This window comes from Rattus norvegicus, chromosome 1, assembly GCF_036323735.1.
Source record: "Rattus norvegicus strain BN/NHsdMcwi chromosome 1, GRCr8, whole genome shotgun sequence".
In the NCBI taxonomy this organism is placed as follows: Eukaryota; Metazoa; Chordata; class Mammalia; order Rodentia; family Muridae; genus Rattus; species Rattus norvegicus.
The window spans coordinates 59357173-59376998 of NC_086019.1; the positions used below are offsets into that span (position 1 = coordinate 59357173).

Here is a 19826-nt window from a genome sequence, read left to right on the forward strand (position 1 = left end):
TGATTTTTGACCACTCTAACTTCATTTCACTACGCAAGTAATTGAGTCTGAGACAAGATAATACCTTGTCATGGTGCTACTTGAATGCCACTAGTTTTACAGTTAAGTCTGAAGGTCTAGGCTGTGACAGAGGAGGTCCTTTGACAGTGATGGCCCTGCAAAATTGGACATCGTACAACACTGGAGCTCCTGCAACAGTTGAGGTCTTGAGACTCTAGATTTACATTGACATTGCAGGTCCTGCGGCAGTGGAATTTCTCTGCGAGCTGAGGTCCTGCAACATACTAGTTGCTGAGAGAATCAATTTTCTGCAACAGCGAAGGTCCTACAATAGTTCAGGTCCTGAAAAGTTGAGACTCTGTGAGAGTAGAAGTACACGGAAAGTGTATGTCCTGTGCCAGGAGAGGCCCTGCAATTTGGAGGCCCTGAGAATGTGGAGTTGATTTGACAACAGAGTTTCTACCACACTGGTGTTCCTGTGACAGTGTCCAACAAATTCCTTGTATTAGAGAAGAAATAATGCCAGCCATCCATGACCATGGAAGTGATGATGATGGTTGATCACCCCAACATCATCTCGATTCTTCAAGTAATTTAGACCAAAACAATACATCTAATCATGGAGCTGGTTGAAGGGCAACAGCTTTACAAATACACCCAAAAGTATGGCTACCTAGAGCAAGGCAAGGCCAGCAAAATATTGTGTAAATAATAGCTGTGATGAGCTACTGCTTTGGGCACACAATATTTCACAGGCACCTAAAGCCAAAGAATATTGTGTTGTACATCAATGGGAAAGTCAAAATTACCAACTTTGGCCTTAGTATCCCATTCCAATCAGGGTAAATGATGAACCAGCACTGCAGTACTTATACTTTTTGTGTTCCTGAACTCTTCTTTGGCAAATTTTATGACGTTCCAAAGAACTAAATTTGACGCTTAGGTGGAGTTTTATATTTCATGGCAGTCAGAAAGTTTCCATTTGACTCTCTCTTCATTCTAGAGTTGAGAAGACAGGTTGTAGCAGGAGTGTGTGGTGCCTCTGGTGTGGTGTCAGAAGGACCTACTTAGCCTCCTAATGACAGTCAACCCTAGATATAGGCCAATAGTCACTGTGGTCATGATGCAACCCTAGTTCAACTAAGGCTAGACGCAGTTCCCAAATCCCTATGAGCAACTGATCCCCCTCAGGCCAGATCCTGTAAGTATAAGAGCAATGGAATATATAGGATTCCAAGTGCCGGAAACTAAGGACACTTCAACTGAACAAAATTATAACCAGACCATGGTATCTTACATCCTTCTGCAAAGGCAGGAAGTTCACAGGCAAGACAGCACAAAATAGGCTTGGACAGTCAGCACAGTGGAGGTGTGGGGAAAAAGCAGGTGCTAAGACAGTGGATGTCCTGCTACAGTGGCCTCCAAGTCCTTGTGAGGAAGAAGCACTTATGCCATCCAATAATGACCATGGCAATGATGACAATTGTGGTTAACCACTCCAACATCATCTTCAATAATTGAGACGAAAACAAGTAGATACCTTGTCATGGAGCTGTGTGAGGCTCAATGTCTTCATAAATGTATCTGAAAGTATGGCTACATAGTGAAAGACAAGGCATGGGAAATACTTATGCAGATATTAGCAGCCTGGATCTACTGTCAGGGGCACAGAATAAATACAGGACTTCAAAACAAATAAAATGGTGGATAAGAACAATAAAGTCAAAATCATCGACATTGGCCTTAGTACCCAAGACAAACCAGAGCAAATGCTGAACCTGTACTACAGTGCTAACACTTTTGATGCCCCTGAACTCTTCCTGGGTTATACTTACGATGGTCCAAAGAACCACATATGAATGTTAGTCTTACATTTTATGGTAGCTGAAAAAGTTACCTCTGTTTTAATATAAGAGCTGAAAAGACTGGTTGTGGCAGGTGTGCATCTTGACCACTGTGGGGTGTCAAGAGCGCTAGATGACCTGCTTAGCATTTAATAACAGTCAAGCCAAGAAATATCAGTCTCAGACATGATAATGCACCCCTGTTTCAAAGAAGATTGGGAGCGTTTCCCAAATCCCTATGAAGAAATGATACCTCTCAGGCCACACCCTGGAATTTTGGATGTAGTGCAACATGTTCCATTCAAAACACAAGACAAAGATTCTTTACATCAAAGAAAGTCTAAGCGGATCATGGCATCCAACTGCTTACTGGAAGGACAGGCTATTCTGATGCCTGGCTTCATACCCAGGCTCAGACAGTGAGTCTAGTAATGGCTCCATTCCCTACCCTTAATGATTATGCTGCTGTCCCTCTAGGACTGGACTGCAGAGGAGTGGAAACCAACCCACCATTGACACATTGGACTTGTCAACCCCATGGCCTCATTTATGCCTTTGTCCATATTCTAGTCATAGAGCTTTCAGAAGAACCACTGGGACTGGCTTTCTTCTCAGGCCACTACAGATGACCTGGACAAAACATACATGCCAGAGTGTCTTTTTCTTTCATTCAACAAGCAGCCTCAGACCGAACAGAAGAATCAATGATAACACAGAAGACAACCTATTATCTCTCTGTGCATGAGGAGAGGGCGAGTCTGTCCCCATCAGTGGCTGGCTAAGAGGATTCAAGGGATGGTCCAAGAAATTAGGAATATCCAAATGAAACAGTGTTACTGTGCTCAATCAAGCAAGAAAACTCTCCTGGGACAGGACAGTATCTCTCCTGAGAAATGAGGGCTGGAGACAGCATCCAAAAAATAAGCGGCAGGCAGGCAAGGACAGGTACCTTTGTGCTTTGTTCTACCCAGTTTGCTCTGTGTTGCTTAGCTCTGTCTCTGGTATCCATTTCTGCAAAATCGTTTCTGTCTTAACTTTTTAAGTACTGTATGATTCTTCCGCCAATTCTTCTCCCTCTTCTAGATTTCTCCTCTTCCGAACAAGGACTCAATATGACTGATGTGTACCCCAGACTTCAGAGTTGTCCTGTTACCCCATGCCTTTACCAGGACGGTATCACCACCAAAAGGAAACGGTTCCCACAAGGTGAGGTCTAGAGGCCTATGGATTCATGCAATCTTCTAGGGGCAACTGATCCTTGCACATATGGCAATTAATCACAAGCGGTTTGGAACAAATTCTTATTTTGTCAAAAGTAACATCATTCTCCATTAAGCTTCAAAATAAATAACCAGCAAAGCCTTGTAATAAGTGATAGTGGTGTTGATAAAACAGTGCAGCACCTGTGACATTGTAGGTCCTTCAACAGTGGTGGCACTGAGAGACATTGTAGTTCGTGCAACAGTGGAGGCACTGAGATAGCGAAGGTCCTTTTACATTCAAGATCATGCAACAGTGGAGGTCCTGAAAGAGTGGGCGTCCTGAGACATTGGAGATGGGATTGGTACAGTGGAGGTCCTGAGACAATGCAGGTGTTGCAAGAATGGATGTCCTGCAACAGTGGAGTTCCTTGCACAGTAAAGGTCCTGCAATAGGGGTTGTCTTTAGACAGAGGAGGTCCTGCTACAGTGGAATTCCTGTGATAGCTGAAGTTTTGAGACAATGTCAGACCAGGCACAATGGAGATGCTGTGCCAGGAGAGGTTCTACACAAGTCGAGTTGGTGATAGAGTGGATGTTGTAAGACAGTGGAGATCTGGTGACAGTGGAGGTCCTGCACCATTGGAGGTTCTGGAACAATCGAGGTCTTGAGACAGTGCAGTTGCTCGGACATTGGAGTTTATGCACCATTGTAGGTCATGTGAGAGTGGAGGTGCTGGGACAGTAAAGGTGATGGGACAATGGAGGTCCTGTGACTGTTTTGGTGCTGCGATATTGGAGATCCTTCATCAGTTGAGGTTCTGGCACATTTGAGGTCCTGAAATATTGGATGTCCTGCATTATTGGAGGTCTTCAGTCAGTGGAGATGGACCTGGGACAGCTGAGATCTGGTAAAAATGGGGGTGTTTCCACACTACAGGTCATGCAACAGTAAATGTCCTGATACAATGCAGTTGTTCCAACACTGTAGGTTCTGCAATAGTTGGTTTGCTAGAACAGTGAATGTGGAGATCCTGCATCAACAGAGGTCCTTTGACAGGGAATGCCCTGGAACAGTGAACATCCTTCAACATTGGAGGTCCTGCAACAGTGGATGTCATGAGTCAGTGCCATTGAACTGACGGTGGAGGTCCAACAACAGAAGAATTATTGTGCCAGTAGAGGTCCTGCAAAAGTCTGGCTGCTAAAAGAGTGCATGTTCTAAATTGGAGGTCCTGCAACAGTTAAGGTACTGCAACAGTCTAAGTATAGATACTGTGCATATCCTGTGCTAGTAGAGGTCTTCCATATTGGTGTTGCTCACCGTGAAGTTGATGAGACACTGAAGGTCCTGCCACAGTGGAGGTCCTTATAACAGTTGAGGTCCTGCAACAGTGGAAAAGCAGTGTCAATGGATAACCTGTGCCAGTAGAGTTCCTGCAGCTTGGAGGTCCTGAGAAAGTGGAAGGGCTGAGACAATGGAGGTCTTTTGACAATGCAGGTCCTTATAACCGTGATATAGGAGGTCTTGCGACAATAGAGGTCCTTGAAACAGTTGAAGTGCTGTGACAGTGGATGTTCAGGGACAGTAGAATTCCTGTGCCAGTAGAGATCTTGCAGTTTGGAGTAACTGAGCCTGTGGAGTTTCCTGACAGCCGAGGTACTACCACAGTTGATGTCCTGTGACAAGGGAGTTCTTAGGGTAGTGCAGGTTCTGGGACAGTGGAAGTACTGCTACAATGGTTATCAAAATGCATGGAAAGAAACAGCAAAGATGCCACCCAGACCAGACCATGGCAAATATAATGAAGATATTAATCCAACCCAACATCATATTGCTTCACCAAGGAATTGAGTCTGAGACACGTCTATACCTTCTCATGGAGCTCTTTGAAGTTCTACAGCTTTACAAATTCATCTGAAAGTCTGTGATAGTGGAGGCCTTAGACAATGTAAGACCAGCCACAATGGAGATCCTGTTCCAGTAGAAGTTCTGCAAAAGTCTAGTTGGTGATAGAGTGGATGACCTGAGACAGTGGAAGTCTGGTGACAGTGGAGGTCCTACACCATTAGAGGTTCTGGATCATTCGAGGTCCTGAGACATGCAGGTGCTCAGACAATGGAGTTCCTGCAACAGTGTAGGTCCTGTGAGAGTGGAGGTGCTAGGAAAGTGAAGGTGATGGACAGTGTAGGTCCAGTGTAGGAATATTGTGTTCCTACAACATTGGAGGTCCTGCAACAGTTGAGGCTCTCATACCGTGAAGTTCTTCCAACTTTGGAGGTCATGCAACTGAATAGGTCGTGGGAAAATTGAGGTTCTGGGACAGTAAGGGTGTTGGGACAATGGAGGTGCTATGTCACCTGAGGTCCTGGGACATTTGAGGTCCTGCAATATTGGAGGTCCTAAGACAGTGTAGATGACCTTGGAATAGTTGAAGTCTGGAATAAAGGGAGGCTCTGCACCAGTAAATGTCCTGAGACACTGGAGATCCTGCAGTTTGCCTGGACAGTGAAGGTCCTACAAAAGTGGAGGTCCTGTGACAATGGAGGTCATAAATCGATGCATTGTCACTGACCGTAGAGAGCCAGCAGCAGTGGACTGTCTTTGCCAGTAGAGGTCCTGCAAGATTCTAGCTGTTGTGAAAGTGGATATCCTACAACATTGGAGAGCTGGCATTAGTGAATGCCCTGAGACAATGGAGATCCTGAAGGAGTTGGTTTGCTTGGACAGTGAAGGTGCTACAAAAGTGGAAGTCTTGCGTCAGTGGAGGGGCTTGGCAAAAATGGATGTGCTGCCCCACTACTGGTCCAGCAACAGTGAATATCATGAGACAGTGCATTTGCAGTGACAGTGGAGCTCCAGCAACTGTGGAATTTTTGTGCCAGTAGAGGTCCTGCAAATTCTAGCTGCTGAGAGGGTCTATGTCCTGCAACCTTGTTGGTCCTGCAACAGTTGAGGTACTGCAACAGTGTAAGTCCAGCTACAGTGGATATCCTGTTATAGTAGAGGTCCTTTAAATTGGCCTTTGTTAGACAGTGGACGTCCTGTGATAGTGGAGGTCCTATGACACTGGAGGGGCTGGAACACTGGAGGTCATGCCAAAATTGTAGTTCTTGTAATGGTTGCGGTGTTGTGACAGTGGAAATCTAGCGACAGTGGACATTCTGTAGGACAGTAGAGGTCCTACAATATAAAAGTCCTTGGACAGTGGAGGTACTGACGCACTGGAGGTCCTGTGAGAATGGAGGTTCTTATAACAGCTGTGACACTGGAAGTACAGCAAATGTAAATGTCCTGATAGGAGAGCTCCAACAAACTGAAGTTGCTGAGAGATAGGAGGTCCTCCAACAGCAGTGGTCCTAAGACAGTAGAGATCCTGTAACAGTGGAGAGGCTGAGACCCTGGAGGTCCTTTGACAGTGGACTACTTTGTAACAATAAACGTGCTATGACAAGGGGGTTGTACAATAGTAGAGGTCCTTGTTATAGTTGAGGTACTCCAACAGTGGAAGTTTAGGGACAGTGACTTCCAGTGCCCGTAAAGGTCTTGCAATTTGGAGGGTCTGAGACAGAGGAGTTGCCTGACCACAGACGCCCTACCACAATATTGGTCCTTTGACTGTGGAGGTCTTGGGATAGTTCAGGTGCTGGGACAGTGGAAGTTCTGCTACAGGGGTTATCAAAGTGCATGCAAAGAAGAAGCAATGGTGCCAGCCAAACATGACCATGGCAAATATAATGAAGTTTTTCATCCACCCCAACATCATCTTGCTTCTCCAATTGAGCCTGAGGCAATTCTAATAACTTATCGTGAAACAGGTTGAAATTTTAGAGCTTTACAAATACATCTGAGAATCTTTCCACCGAGAGGAGGAAGGAGCCAAGGAAATATTTATGCAAATGTTAGCAGGCTTTATCTATGGCTATGGGCACTGTATAAGTTCACAGTGACCTGAAACCAGATTATATTTTGTTAGAGAAGAACGGAAAAGTCAAAAGCATCGACTTTGGCCTTCAACTCAAGACTAACCTGGGCAAATGCTGAACTGGCAGCATGGTGCTTACCCTATTGGTGCACCTGATCACTTCCTAGGACAACTTTATGATGGTGCAAAAAAAAAAAAAAAAAAAAAAAAAACAACAACGTATGGATCTTAGGAGTAGGCTTATATTTCACTGTTGTATTTGACTCTGTTGTCATACAACAGTTCAGAAGACAGGTTGTAGCAGGTGTGTACCCTGCTCACTGTGGGGTGTCAGAAGAGGCAGCTTAGCCTCTTAATAAAAGTCAATCCAAACTATGGGCTGACAGTCTCAGAGGTGATGATGTACCCCTGGTCAATGAAAACTGGAAGAGGTTCACAAATCCTTATGAAGAAGTGATCCATCCCATGCCAGATACTCCAAAAGAGGAAGAAACGTAATATATTGAGGTTTGAGGTAAAATATTATAGATTCATTGCATCAAAAAGGTATAACCAGAACATGGCATCCTATTGCTTAATGTAACAGCAAGTTATACACAGGAATTGCTTCACAACACAGGCTCAGCAGCTTTGTCCAGTTACAGTCCCATTCTCTACCCTTGCTGATTTCCCTCTAGGACTAAATAGGAATAGAAGTGAACACAACATAGACACATTGTTCTCCTCATCTTCCAATGGCCTAGTGTATCTCTATGATCATAAGGCTAGTCAAAGAGGAAGCAAAGAGCCATTGGGCATGCCCTTCTTCTTTTCAGGACACTCCCGACAACACCCACAGTGAACAAAGCATACATACACACCAGAAGTGTCCTGTGTCTTCACTCAACAATCAGCCACACTTAGAAGAGCTGTAGCAACGAGAAAACAGAGGACAACCTACTTTCCTGCTGTCTTTCAGCAGAGAGCAGAACATTCCCCAGCTGGGGATTTCCCAGAGGCATTAAAGGATGAACCAATTCCAATGGGGAAATTCACTGATGAAGTTGTGTTGCTGCTTTCCTTTAAGAATGAAACATTACAAGGGGGTGGAGGAAGAGTTTTCTCCCAGAAATGAGGCCAAGGGAGATTGACCAGAGAACACGCAGATGGCAAAACCCATGTGCCTTTGTACTTTGTCCTTCCCAGTTTGCTCTGTGCTCATTCTTCCTCTGGCTCTGTTTTCCAGTTCCCCATAATTCTTACCTTCTTATATCCTCTAAGTATTTTATGATTCTTCCCCCAACCCAAGCCTTCTCCCTCTTCTGGATTTCTTCTCTTCCCAGCAAGGACTCAATATGACTGCTGTGTAGCACACTATAGAGCGTGGTGCAGCTGAATGAATCCATTCACCTGAAGTTTATCACACTCTAAAAACACCACCTTCCACAAAGTGAGGTGGAGAGTGGTATGAGCTCATGAAGTCTTCCATAGGTTACTGGTCCTAGCACACACGGCATTTATGACAAGAGCTATAGAACAAATTCTTATGCTGTCAAAAGTAGCATCACATTTCATTCAGCCTCAAATCTAATAAACAGCAATGACTTTGAAAAATTGAAATTACAGTTGCTGCAACAGTGCAGATCCTGCGACAGTGGAGGCACTGAAATAGCGCCGGTTCTGTGACAGTGAAGGTCCTTTGAAAGTGGAGGCACTGAGATCGTGGCGGTCAATCTACTTACAGGGGAGCTGCTGCACAATTGAAGGTTCTGCTACAGTGGAGGTCCTGCAAAATTGGAATTGCTGATACAGGGGTATTCCTGTCACTGTAGAGATCCTGTGGCAGTGAAGTTGCAGAATCATGGGAGATCTTGCTTCAGTTGATGTCCTGAAACACTTTAGTTGCTACGGGTAGTGCTACGACAGTGGAATTCCTGGGATAGTGGAGGTTATAGGATAGTGGGTGTCCTGAGACAGTTGTAGTGCTCCTACAGTGGAAGTCCTGCAATAGTAGTGTTGCTTGGACAGTCCAGTTCTTGGACAAAGGAGGTCCTGTGACACTTGAGATGCTGAGACTCTTGAGCTCCTGAACAGTAGAAGTGCTGTGATAGTTGAAGTGCTGAGACACTTGTGGTCCTGTAACAGTGGAGTTGACACACAGACAGTGGACTTCCTGAGGTAGTGGTGGTGTTTAAACAGTGGATGTCCTGTGACAGAGGAGGTCCTGCAATGGAGGAAGAACAATATATGCTGGCTGATGACCCAGAGCTTCCAGAAAATAGATCACCAACCAATATATATCAGAGGATGGCATTATTTGAAACCAATGAGATGGAAGGCCCTTGGTCCTGTGGAGATGTGATGCTCGAACATAGGAGGAGGCTGGAGTGGTGGGTTTCGAAAAGTTGGGTGAGTTTAGGAGCAGCATCATAGTGGCAAAATGGAGGGAGGAGGGAGAAGATGTAGGAGTGGGCATTTGTGGATTGGCACCTAGAACGTTGGACATCATTTGAGATGTTAAAAACAGTGGAAATGATAAGGTTTACATTGTCTGACCCAAACCTAAGGGATACTACATAAGGAACACAAAAACCTACAGGTGCTCACCAACAATCAGATAAAATTTGGCCTTTGGCGGTCTACTCCAAAGAAACTCTTCCAAGAACACTGTTTAGTTTTTTCAAACAAAGTTTAAAACTCTTAAGTGTACTCTCAAATCTGCCCTAATTTGCATAAATCGGTCAAAACTGTTGGCTTTGTAAATACTTCTATCTTGTCCCAATAGTCACATGCTGGTCATCCCAACAACAAGATACTTGTCAAGGTGGGAGTCAATCAACATGGGATCCTTTTTCCAACTCGGCATGCAGACCCTCAGCTCACCTTCACACACACACACACACACACACACACACACACACACACACACAAACACACACACACACACAGAGAGAGAGAGAGAAAGAGAGAGAGAGACAGACAGGCAGACAGACACACAGACACAGCTTCACAAACACATGCACACACACACACAGACACACACACACCCATGAGAGAGAGATAGATCGAATGTGAGGTAGAAAGAGAGAGAGAGAGAGAGAGAGAGAGAGAGAGAGAGAGAGAGAGAGAGAGAAAGAAAGAGAGTTCTTATCATCTACTTTCTAATGCATATTGTGTGCTCTTGGAGTTGAGCACAGAGACTTGCACATGTAAACCAGTCCTGTACACCTAGGAACATTTTCTGATCAGTATTTTCTCTTCTTTATGCAGTTCTTAAATTATCTTTAAGAGAGTGTAGGGCATTGACCTACCATGAAATCTTGGACCTAAAGGTACACTTTAATACAAAGCTTACATATCACTTACAGATGACTCTAGTAGGAAGTACATTAAGTTCAGAATCATTCAATCAGAAACCCTTAATGTATATACCCCATTCTAACTGCCTTCACTTAACCTCATGTTTGGAACACTGTTCCTAGCTGGAGATTCCTGTTTATCTCCCAGAATAAAAGGGAGGCTCCATGCTCAAGTGGAACAGCAGATTCAAGGTAGGACTGTTGGGTGACATTACAGTGAATATCAGGGACTGTCCCACAGAGGCAGGTAGTGGCCCTTTCTTTCCTCCTGGGGAATCATTAGCTACATTGTCCTGAGCAGAGAAGGATCCTCTCATTCTAGCAGATGTTCTGGATGACACAAGGAATGTGAATAGATTATGAAATCACTTTACCACATTTCTTTCTGAGGCAGAGACCCTTGAGACCCTTGGCTCAGGAGTAACAGTTCCAGATAGCAAGGTGAGGTCAGTGTGGGCCCTGTGTTGACCTATGAATAGTTATTTATGTTAATCACCAAATCTTTAAAACTTACAGCATGTGAGAGAAAAGTCTCCCAGGAGTCTCAGCTAAAACTAATCAGTGAGTTTTTAAGAACAAGAACAAGTAGGAAATTTAAATTCATGTGATTGCTACAAATAAAGCAAGACACTGTCACTAGATCATCTTTGTGTAAGGGCCCTGACGACATACACAATGTAAGATGTGAAGTACTCAGCTAGCAAGCTTCGTGGCATGAACCCAAGACACAGTTTCTCTGTGTCTCATCACCTCTGAAGCATGGTCCACAAACAATGGCAACAAACCTTCTCTTCCTCAGAGTTCAAAGTTACCTTTACTGTGAGTGATAGTTTCACAGTTAACTAACCTCTACTGGATAGACAGTTTTGACTAACCTTCTCTCAGCTTCTCCCAACCATGTACAGATGGTACATCCCTCTGCACATGAGGCCTGTTCCTCTCAGGCCTGCTGTTCTCCTTCCCAGATTAGAAACTGGATACCTTTCAAGCCTACATTCTTAAGTCATCTATCAACTTTGGGTACATGATAGCACAACATGACATTGGGTGCCAAATAACACTTTCCTACCTGACAATGAATATGATCCAGGGGTACCAAACAAGAAAACTGGTTAGGTAAGATCAGGTAACCCCCATGCTATCTCCATGTGGAGATGAAGATTGACACACCTTCCCAAGCAGACTTTCTCAGTTTTCTCAGCCCACACAGCAGACCTTTGCTGAGCTTCCTTACTCCCAGTGACTGATGAGAGTACATGAGAAGATGCCTGATTTCTGGAAAGCCCTGGGCCCCATGACCCACAGTAGCAGCAGCTTCTGATCACAGGTGATTTAAGGAACTGAAAATGCCTAATGTTCCTGTGTTGATTTGAATATGCTGAGCCCAGGGAGTGGGACTATTTGCAGATGAGCCCTCATTGGATAGGTGTAGCCTTGATTGAGGAAGTGTGTCACTGTTGATGTGACCCTTATGTTTCTTGTCCTAGCTGCATGAAAATCAGTTTTCTAGTAGCGGCCTTCAGATGATGATGTAGAACACCCAGCTCCTCCTGTACCATGTCTGCCTAGATGCTGCCATGCTCCCACCTTGATGATAATGAACCAAACTGCTGAACTTGTAAGCCAAACCCAAAGCAGTGTTCTTCTTATAAGATTTGCATTGGTCATGGTGTCTGTTAATAGCAGGAGAACACTAAGTAAGTCACTTTCTACCACAGATTATGAGGTTAATTGAGTGATGTCATCACCTGAGGAGACATGGCCTCTTATTAAGGTTCTAATCTCCTAAGTAATTGCAGGCTCTCTTCTGGCCTAGGCATTTGCTATAATATTAATCTTCCAAGTGTCTTTTTCTCTGTAAACTATACATTTTGCATTTCTATTTGCCCCATTTGCTCTTTTTCATTGAAGTCCTATAACCTCAGTATAACAGAGGCCATACTGGGCTCTCTTCAAATTTTCATCGAATAAATTTGTTTATTACTTTTTAATTTAGCCTCAGGTAGCTTTTTACGATGTGGGCTGAAGGAAGCCACATTTTTGTAAAAGCATCATACAAATTATCCCAGACCAGTTACAAGTATTATTGCCTTCTGAATCCCCTTGTCCTGGGCTTCCACATTCTGAATAGGTCTTGGCACTCCTGACTCCCAAGCTCCTGCCAGTATACCCCATTAAACTCTTCTTAGAGCATTAGGCCACTTCTAGTTCAAAGTTCTGAATTCTTGCAAATTTTCCAAAACAAGTAACAAGCACAAACAGGCATGGTCAGGTATCACAGAGCAAGAGTCCGCTCTATCACATCCCCTTCTGCATTAGTTACCTTTGTATTTCTGTGACAGAAATGCCATGAGCACAGCAAACTATAAAACATGTAGGCGATTAGTGATCCTATTTCACAGACCACCTGTTACCATAGGTTAAGTTCCATGACTACAGGGCACAGTGGAAGGAGCAGGAAGCAGAGGACTCACATCTGGAATCACAAGTACAAAGCAGAGATGCACAGGGAGTGGTGCAGAGCACTAAAACCTCAAAGCCCAGCCCCACTGGCATTCTTTCTCCAGCAAGGGCACACCTCCTGAGTCTTCCCAAACAGAGTCACCAACTGGGAAAGGAGTACTCAAATGCCCGAGACAGTGGAGGATAGCTCATGCAAAATGTCATGGTGATTCAGGAATTCGAATCAGTAACAGAGAGAACCTTCACTCTGGGTCAATGTGTGTTGCTGCAAAGCCAGAAAGCTGCTCTCCCTCCTCTTGAACATAAGATGTGGATTAAGTAAAAATGTAAACAAGCATCTCCATGGAAAATAAACAGCCCTGTAAATCTGGTAATACTTATAGGATAAGTCCAGGGGTGCTGGATACTGAAATCACAGAAGAAGCCAACACAAACTCAAACCGTTTAGTCTATAGGAATAAAAATACCACAGAAGCCAAAATGGGTAACGATATGGAGCAAACGCTCACTCACTCAGCAGATAAAATTATACCTAGCCCTTACTCACAGACCTACTTCATAAACAGTGTACATTCTGCTGGTACCTACTCAACACAATCCTAAATGCTGCAATCAAACCAAATGGTTTCTTACTTTGTTGAGTATGACTTAAAAACACTGAAGTACTCTGAAGGAGGTTAATGGAATCTTCTCACGGCCTGGGGAGGTTGGCTAAGGGAGTACAGATTAACAAAGCAACACAACCCAATTTCCCCACCAGCAAGCAGAAACCGGCCTGATGTCAGTTGCCAATTCCTGAGGGTTTAAGAGAAGCCTACAGACTGGAAGGACTGAGGTAGGTGAGATTAAAGTACAGTTACCCTGAATGCTCACTTGAGGAATGGGAAGGGTAGCAACTGGAAAGTGCTCTGTGTGTGTGTGTGTGTGTGTGTGTGTGTGTGTGTGTGTGTGTGTGTGTGTTCCATGCATGTGTTTCTGTGTGAGTGTGGTTGGGTTGTTGCTGTTGTGTGCTTAATTTGAGACAGAGCGTTACCACAAACTGAAGCTGTCCTAAAACTCACCCTGTACACAAGGGTGGTTTGGACAGTAAAGAGACCTTCTCTCTCATGAAAGGTGGGATTAATGATGTGTAGCACAAGCTATGTGTGAATGTAAATTTCAAAATCTGAAGATTTTATAAATCTCCTTTGGCTTGCTTTAACAATGCTGGTGATTATAGCAATACATGGTACACTGAGGACAGAACAGAATATATAGTGTGAGCTTTTGAGATGGTTCAGAGGTGAAAGGAATAGCTGATGATCTGAGTTTAGTTCCAGAGGCACTGTTAATAATCAAACACAAATGTAGCCGACTTTTATCCTGTGTAAAAATCAGTCAGGGCATCCAGTCATCTAAAGTCTGGAAGCTGGGGAAGGGAACATGGAAAATGAATATCCTAGTAAGAGCACCATTGGAAGGGGAAGCCCTGGGTCCTGCTAAGACTGAACCCCCAGTGAACTAGATTGTTGGGAGGAGGGCGACAAGGGGGGGAGGATGGGGAGGAGGGAAGGGGATGTTTGCACGGAAACTGGGAAAGGGAATACTGGAAATGTATATAAAAAATACTCAAGTTAATATATATATATATACACTGAGGTCAACCCTAGATAGGGCATAGAGCAATCCACACATCATGGGATTCAACGGGGCGTTTTATGAAAGAGCTATTTCCCAGGAGCACACCTGTGTGTCAAGGCCTCCCTTCCAGCTAGGCCTTTGGAATCTCCAGTGCTAAACACTGTCTCTTCCTTTGCAGAAGTGAAACATAATAAAAATCCACACTTCACAGTACAGTGAATAGCAGTAATCGCGAAAGGTGTAAATAGAACCGATGAGTACCAGAGTATGTGGATTGATGTTATATGAAATGTGTTTGGACGCCGTGCAGTATCCTCTTCCATGTTCCTACATACTGAGCAACGACCCTGTCCAATTTCTCTCTAGACAGAACCATCAGGAATTCACTCACTGAGGGACTTATGCCCTGGAGTGGCAGCTACAGGTAGGACTTGTGCAACCATGTCACGAAGCGAAGAGACAGAGATGCATGGATTAAATGGAGAGAAGCAGATTGGAATGGTGGAGAGGCTAACCTGCCAACAACTCCAAACCCCCAGCAGGATGACAATGGAGAACAGCGAGCAGTTTCCCAGCCAGCCTCACTCTCCATAGCCAGACTTTTTCCAGTCCTTCCATTTTCCCAAGGAAAGAAAAGTTCAAAAAGCAGGGACAGGGAAAGAAAAAGTGCTCTACTCCCAGGAGCCAAGGGCAAACCCCCTGGCACCTCCCTGTCTGAGCCCATAAGCAGCCACAGCCCAGTCCTGGGATCATCTCTAGAGGCTCAGGGACCCAGGCAGATGAGCCCTTGAATCACAAAGGGTTCCTCTACAGCATTCTATGGGTGTCAGTCCTGGGTCCCTGAGCCCGAGGTGCTCTGCACAGCTATTCAGAGAAGCCTTCTCCTGATCTCTGTACAAAGATCTCTGTGTTGGATGTCAGAGGAGAGTGTCCACCCAGCATGGGTTGGGTCTCTGGCCCTCTAATCTGTTGGTCCATGCTAACTTCTCCACAGAGAAAACTTATGAGCTTTGCTGATGCATCCATTAGGCGTTTGGGGGATTTAAACTCAAGTCTCTGCCTAGTCGTGCAGCTTTGTCTCAGGTGTTTGATGATAACCTAGAGCCTTTCTGAGGACTTATGAGAACAGTGTCCTCTTGATGGGTCAATTTAGAAACAGCTTTGTCTTAAAAAAAAAAAAAACTATACCATCAGTTTGAGGCTAATCCTTCAGAATTCAAAGATAATGTGACACCCTGAGTGTAGACATGAGGACTTTAAAGCAGGATGCAGAGTAAACATTCAAAACAGAGAACTATGGACAGCTAAACATCTTACAGGGTTTTATTTCTAACAGCCTAAAGTCTTTCCATAGCCCATAGAAGCCACGGTCTCAGAGTCCTTCCCAACCATGTTGACAGGTCCTATTGTGACCTCATGAGGAGCGATTGTGAGGCGGCCCAGCAAACACATATTTAGCTGTTGCCAGGCCTGGAATTCTTTGAGTGCTTTGAGAGGAGGTGTGGAGTGGAGCCCTCTGCGACTTGGTTGTATCTAGTGAGCTGTGTGTGGTTGTATCGAATTTTACTGTACTGTGTATATGTGTATGTATCAGTGTGTGTAAGAGAGTGTGTGTTGACAGATTGGCCTGTGTGTGAGTGCGTGTACACTTTTGCCTGTGTGTTTGTCAGTATATGTAGGAGTGTGTGAGTTTACAGGTTTGTATGTGTGTATGTGTTTGTATGTGTGTATGTCTTCTTGTGCGTATGTGTATCCCTGTGTGTATGTGTGTATGTGTCTGACGTGTGTTTTTCCAGCTTTGCTTGTGTGTAAGTATGCGTGTTTTGTGTGAATCTGGGTGTTTGTGAGAGTTTGTGTGAGTATAAGTTCACTTCTGTGTATTTCTGTGTGTGTGCCTGTGTGTGTGCCTGTGCCTGTGTGAGTGCCCGTGTGTGTGTGTGTGTGTGTGTGTGTGTGTGTGTGTGTCTGTGTGTGCACGTGCCCATCCCCCTTTGCCCCTTGTATCTATATTACCTGCACCTCAGTGCAAGAGAGTGTAGAGGCCAGAAGTCACCCCGGCTGCTGTTCCTGAGGTAGGTTCTCAACCTTATTTTCAAGACAGGCTCTCTCACTGGCCTGCAGCTGCCCAAGTATCTGGGCTGGCTGACCAGTCGCTCCCAGGCATTTCGTATGCCAACCCCATAATATCAGTTTAAAGGCCTATGTAGATGGCTGGCTGCCTATTTCTTGATTGATTGATTGATTGATTTTTGGATGACTTCAAGAGAAAGAATTAGGTCACATATTGCCACGCCACTGGCTATTTCCTTATTGGGGTTTTGTTTTTTGTTTTATTTATTTATTTATTATGGATTGCTGGTTTCATTTTTAGTGGTTTTTATGTTCTCACATGCTATATTACTGCTTTGATTATTTAAGGTTCTGCAGTCGGATGATTAACTCTATCTCCATTTTCAATGTCCTGCGGTTTCATCCTTTTACATTATTCCTGTTTCTCTATTTATTGAGTACAAGCAATCATTGGCTTAGACTTGATACAAATTTGCCCTTTGTGACACTTTGACTATTTGGCCTTTGTTTAAGGTTTACTCTTCACTGATATTTAACTGCCTTATTCCTTGTGGTTGGTTAATTTTAATTTTCAGTATTTTGCTCTGGAGAGTTGTGGATTTTTGTGGATCACTAGGTCCTGAAATTCAATGGAGTTTTCCCTTAAGTGTTGGCTTTTTACATTTGTTTGTTTTGTCTTATACTCAGTCTTTCTCCTCTCGTTTCTTTCATCTGTTTTTTTTCTTCAATGAACATCTATTCATAGTATTGACCATCTTTGGCCGCCCAATCCTATTGTAGTATGACGATTTTTATTTTCATCATTGCATTTAGTATGTGTGTGCTCTTGGCTTTCTCTTTTGGGGTTGGTTATTTGGGTGGCTTTTACTTATGACTCTTCATATTTTCCCCTTAACTTTTTCATAATTTTGCTCTATTTTTCTAGTCTAGTTTTTACTTTGTCTTTGTTTGTTTTTTTTTCTTTTTCTTTTGTTTGTTTCTTTTAGGTACCACAAGTGTAATTTTAGCTCCTATATTGCTCCATCTTTTTCATTATTTGATTCCATTTTTGTTATTTTTAGGTAGCATTAGTACTGATAAAATGCCTACAGAGACTGAGGAGGAGTTACCAACCCCTACACCCGAGCCCAGTATCTCTGAGGAGGGCAACTTCCATTCCCAATACCAAGTACTGGGGACAATTGGGCAAGGGGGCAACGCCAAAGTCCTCCTGGCCAACCACCGGCTCACAAGAACCCCGGTGGCTGTCAAAGTTCTGCGAAAGGACAAGCAGTGGTTCCAGCCAGCCATGATGGAAGCAAACATAATGAGAAAGATCAACCACCCCAACATAGTGTCTCTCATACAAGTTATTGAAAAGGAAACGAGAATATACCTCATAATGGAGATGGTGGAAGGCCAGGAACTCTACCAGTACATCAGAGAGTCAGGGCACATAGAGGAGGATGAGGCCCAGCAAATATTTGAACAGATATTGTCAGCAGTGAGCTACTGCCATGGAAAGGGGATTGTTCACCGAGACCTCAAACTGGACAATATAATGATTGATAAAAACAAAAAGGTCAAAGTCATCGACTTTGGGCTTAGCACCCAATTTCAACCTGGAAAAATGCTAAACCACCACTGCGGCACGTACTCCTTTGGTTCCCCTGAACTCCTCCTTGGCCATCGGTATGACGGGCCGAAGAATGATATGTGGATTATAGGAGTGGTCTTGTACTGTATGGTAGCGGGAAAGCTCCCATTTGATTCAGTGATCATCCAAGAACTGCAAAGACAAGTAGTGGCAGGGGTATATCCTGCTCCCTGTGGGGTTTCAAAAGAACTGGAGGACCTCCTTAGTAAATTACTGAGGGTAAATCCCAACTTTAGACCAACAGCAAGAAAGGCGATGAAACACCCTTGGTTCAAAGAACACTGGAACGGATTGATAGGTCCCTATGAAGAACTGCTTCCCCTCACACCAGACCCGGCCATTTTGGATGCAATGAAAAGCATTGGATTCCAAGCCTCTGTAGTAAAACACTCTTTAAAACAAAGAAAATATAATGAGGAAATGGCAACTTATTTCTTTCTACAAAAGCAGGCTCTCCAGGGGGTTGGCTGCACAGCCCAGGCACAGCAAGTGAGTCCCGTTGCAGGCCCATTCCCTAGCCTTGATCCTGCTGCTGCTTTTAGATTAGAACCAAAGAGGAGTGGAAGCCTGCCAGTCCTTGGCACCTTGCGGGTGTCATCCTCCCATGGTCACGTATCTCACTATGGCCAGAATGCTCATCCAAAAGGAGGCAAAAGATCCACTGTGGCTGGTCGTCTCAGGCCTCTAACGATGACACCTACACAGGACCACTATCACAAATGTGCCGTGAGTGTCCCATGCATTCAAACAACAAGCATCTTCAGTGAGAAGAGTAGCAATAATGAAATCAAAGAAGACAACCTACTCTCCCACAGAGCCCCATTTGAGGATAAGCCCATCCCCAGCAGGGTCCGGCACAGAGGTTTTAAGGGGTGGACCAGGAATATAGCAAATGCCCTGATAAAGCTGTGTTGCTGCATGCGAAGGAGAAAGAAACCTCGCCTGGGGCAGAACAGAATCTCCCCCCTGATCTGGCCAATGCTGATCTGAATCCCTGAGGGCAGGCTGGAATGGTCACTCAGGGCTATTAGAGTGAAGGCCAGCCAAGGGCATACAATGTGTCACTAACATTCTCAAAGTCTTGTCCAGGAAATAAACCACTGGCCTTGACCACTAAAGTTGAGTCCAGACTCATGGGCTACAGGATAGCAGATTGAACTGAGTCTGAATTCCCATGAGTATGACCTCTGGCTGCTCCCTAGGCTCAGTATAGATGAGCATGAGAAGGCACCATTGCTGAGTTTGCAGGTGTAGCAGAGAGCTCGGAATACATGACCCACTCCTAACCCAGACTGGAGCCACTCTGGGGAGGAGATGGCATCATTTGAGAGATGGGCTTATGCGGGACACTGTGCTCTGGTTTGTGGCACATACAGCTCCTGTCTTTCTTGCTGACAGTTCAGATCCTGAGCTGGCCTCATCACGGACAGTCCCATGAGGAGTGGGTGTTTGTTTCCTGCTTCCCAGTTAGGGCAGGAACAAGCCCAGACGCAGTGAGTAAGGACAGTGCTTCTGTCTTGACCCAGCTTCCTTGTCCTCTCCCCTCCCCCAACTCATATCAGGAGCCACCCAGAGACCTTCATAGGAGTGTGGGTCATGTTAATCGGAATGCACAGCTGGAGATTAAATTCTGGGTAAGGTCTCCATACAGCCCTGGTGGCTCCCACACCCTGCCTACCTAAGTTTTCCAACTGGGTCCTCAGGGTCGTGGAGAATCTTCTACAGGCTGC

At 44.6% G+C, this 19826-nt stretch overlaps 1 protein-coding gene and 1 long non-coding RNA gene across 2 annotated transcripts in view; one reads left to right on the forward strand and one right to left on the reverse strand.

The window, feature by feature from the left end:
• Positions 1–7438: 7438 nt before the first annotated feature.
• LOC134482849 (uncharacterized) overlaps positions 7439–19826 on the reverse strand; it is a 67382-nt gene continuing 54994 nt past the window's right edge. Inside the window, exon 6 of the long non-coding RNA XR_010059467.1 lies at positions 7439–9172. This is a non-coding gene — a long non-coding RNA (uncharacterized LOC134482849). The remainder of the gene's footprint in view (positions 9173–19826) is intronic.
• On the forward strand, positions 15862–19188 carry LOC134482835 (sperm motility kinase Y-like). The gene is made up of 2 exons (XM_063277004.1): positions 15862–16462; positions 17522–19188. Exon 2 carries the CDS (start codon positions 17542–17544, stop codon positions 19084–19086), a length of 1545 nt encoding a protein of 514 aa, XP_063133074.1. The 5' UTR covers positions 15862–16462; positions 17522–17541; the 3' UTR covers positions 19087–19188.

Bases quoted from the DNA above. Each gene is read 5' to 3' on its own strand.
- LOC134482835 (XM_063277004.1), top strand. From the start codon at position 17,542: ATGCCTACAGAGACTGAGGAGGAGTTACCAACCCCTACACCCGAGCCC.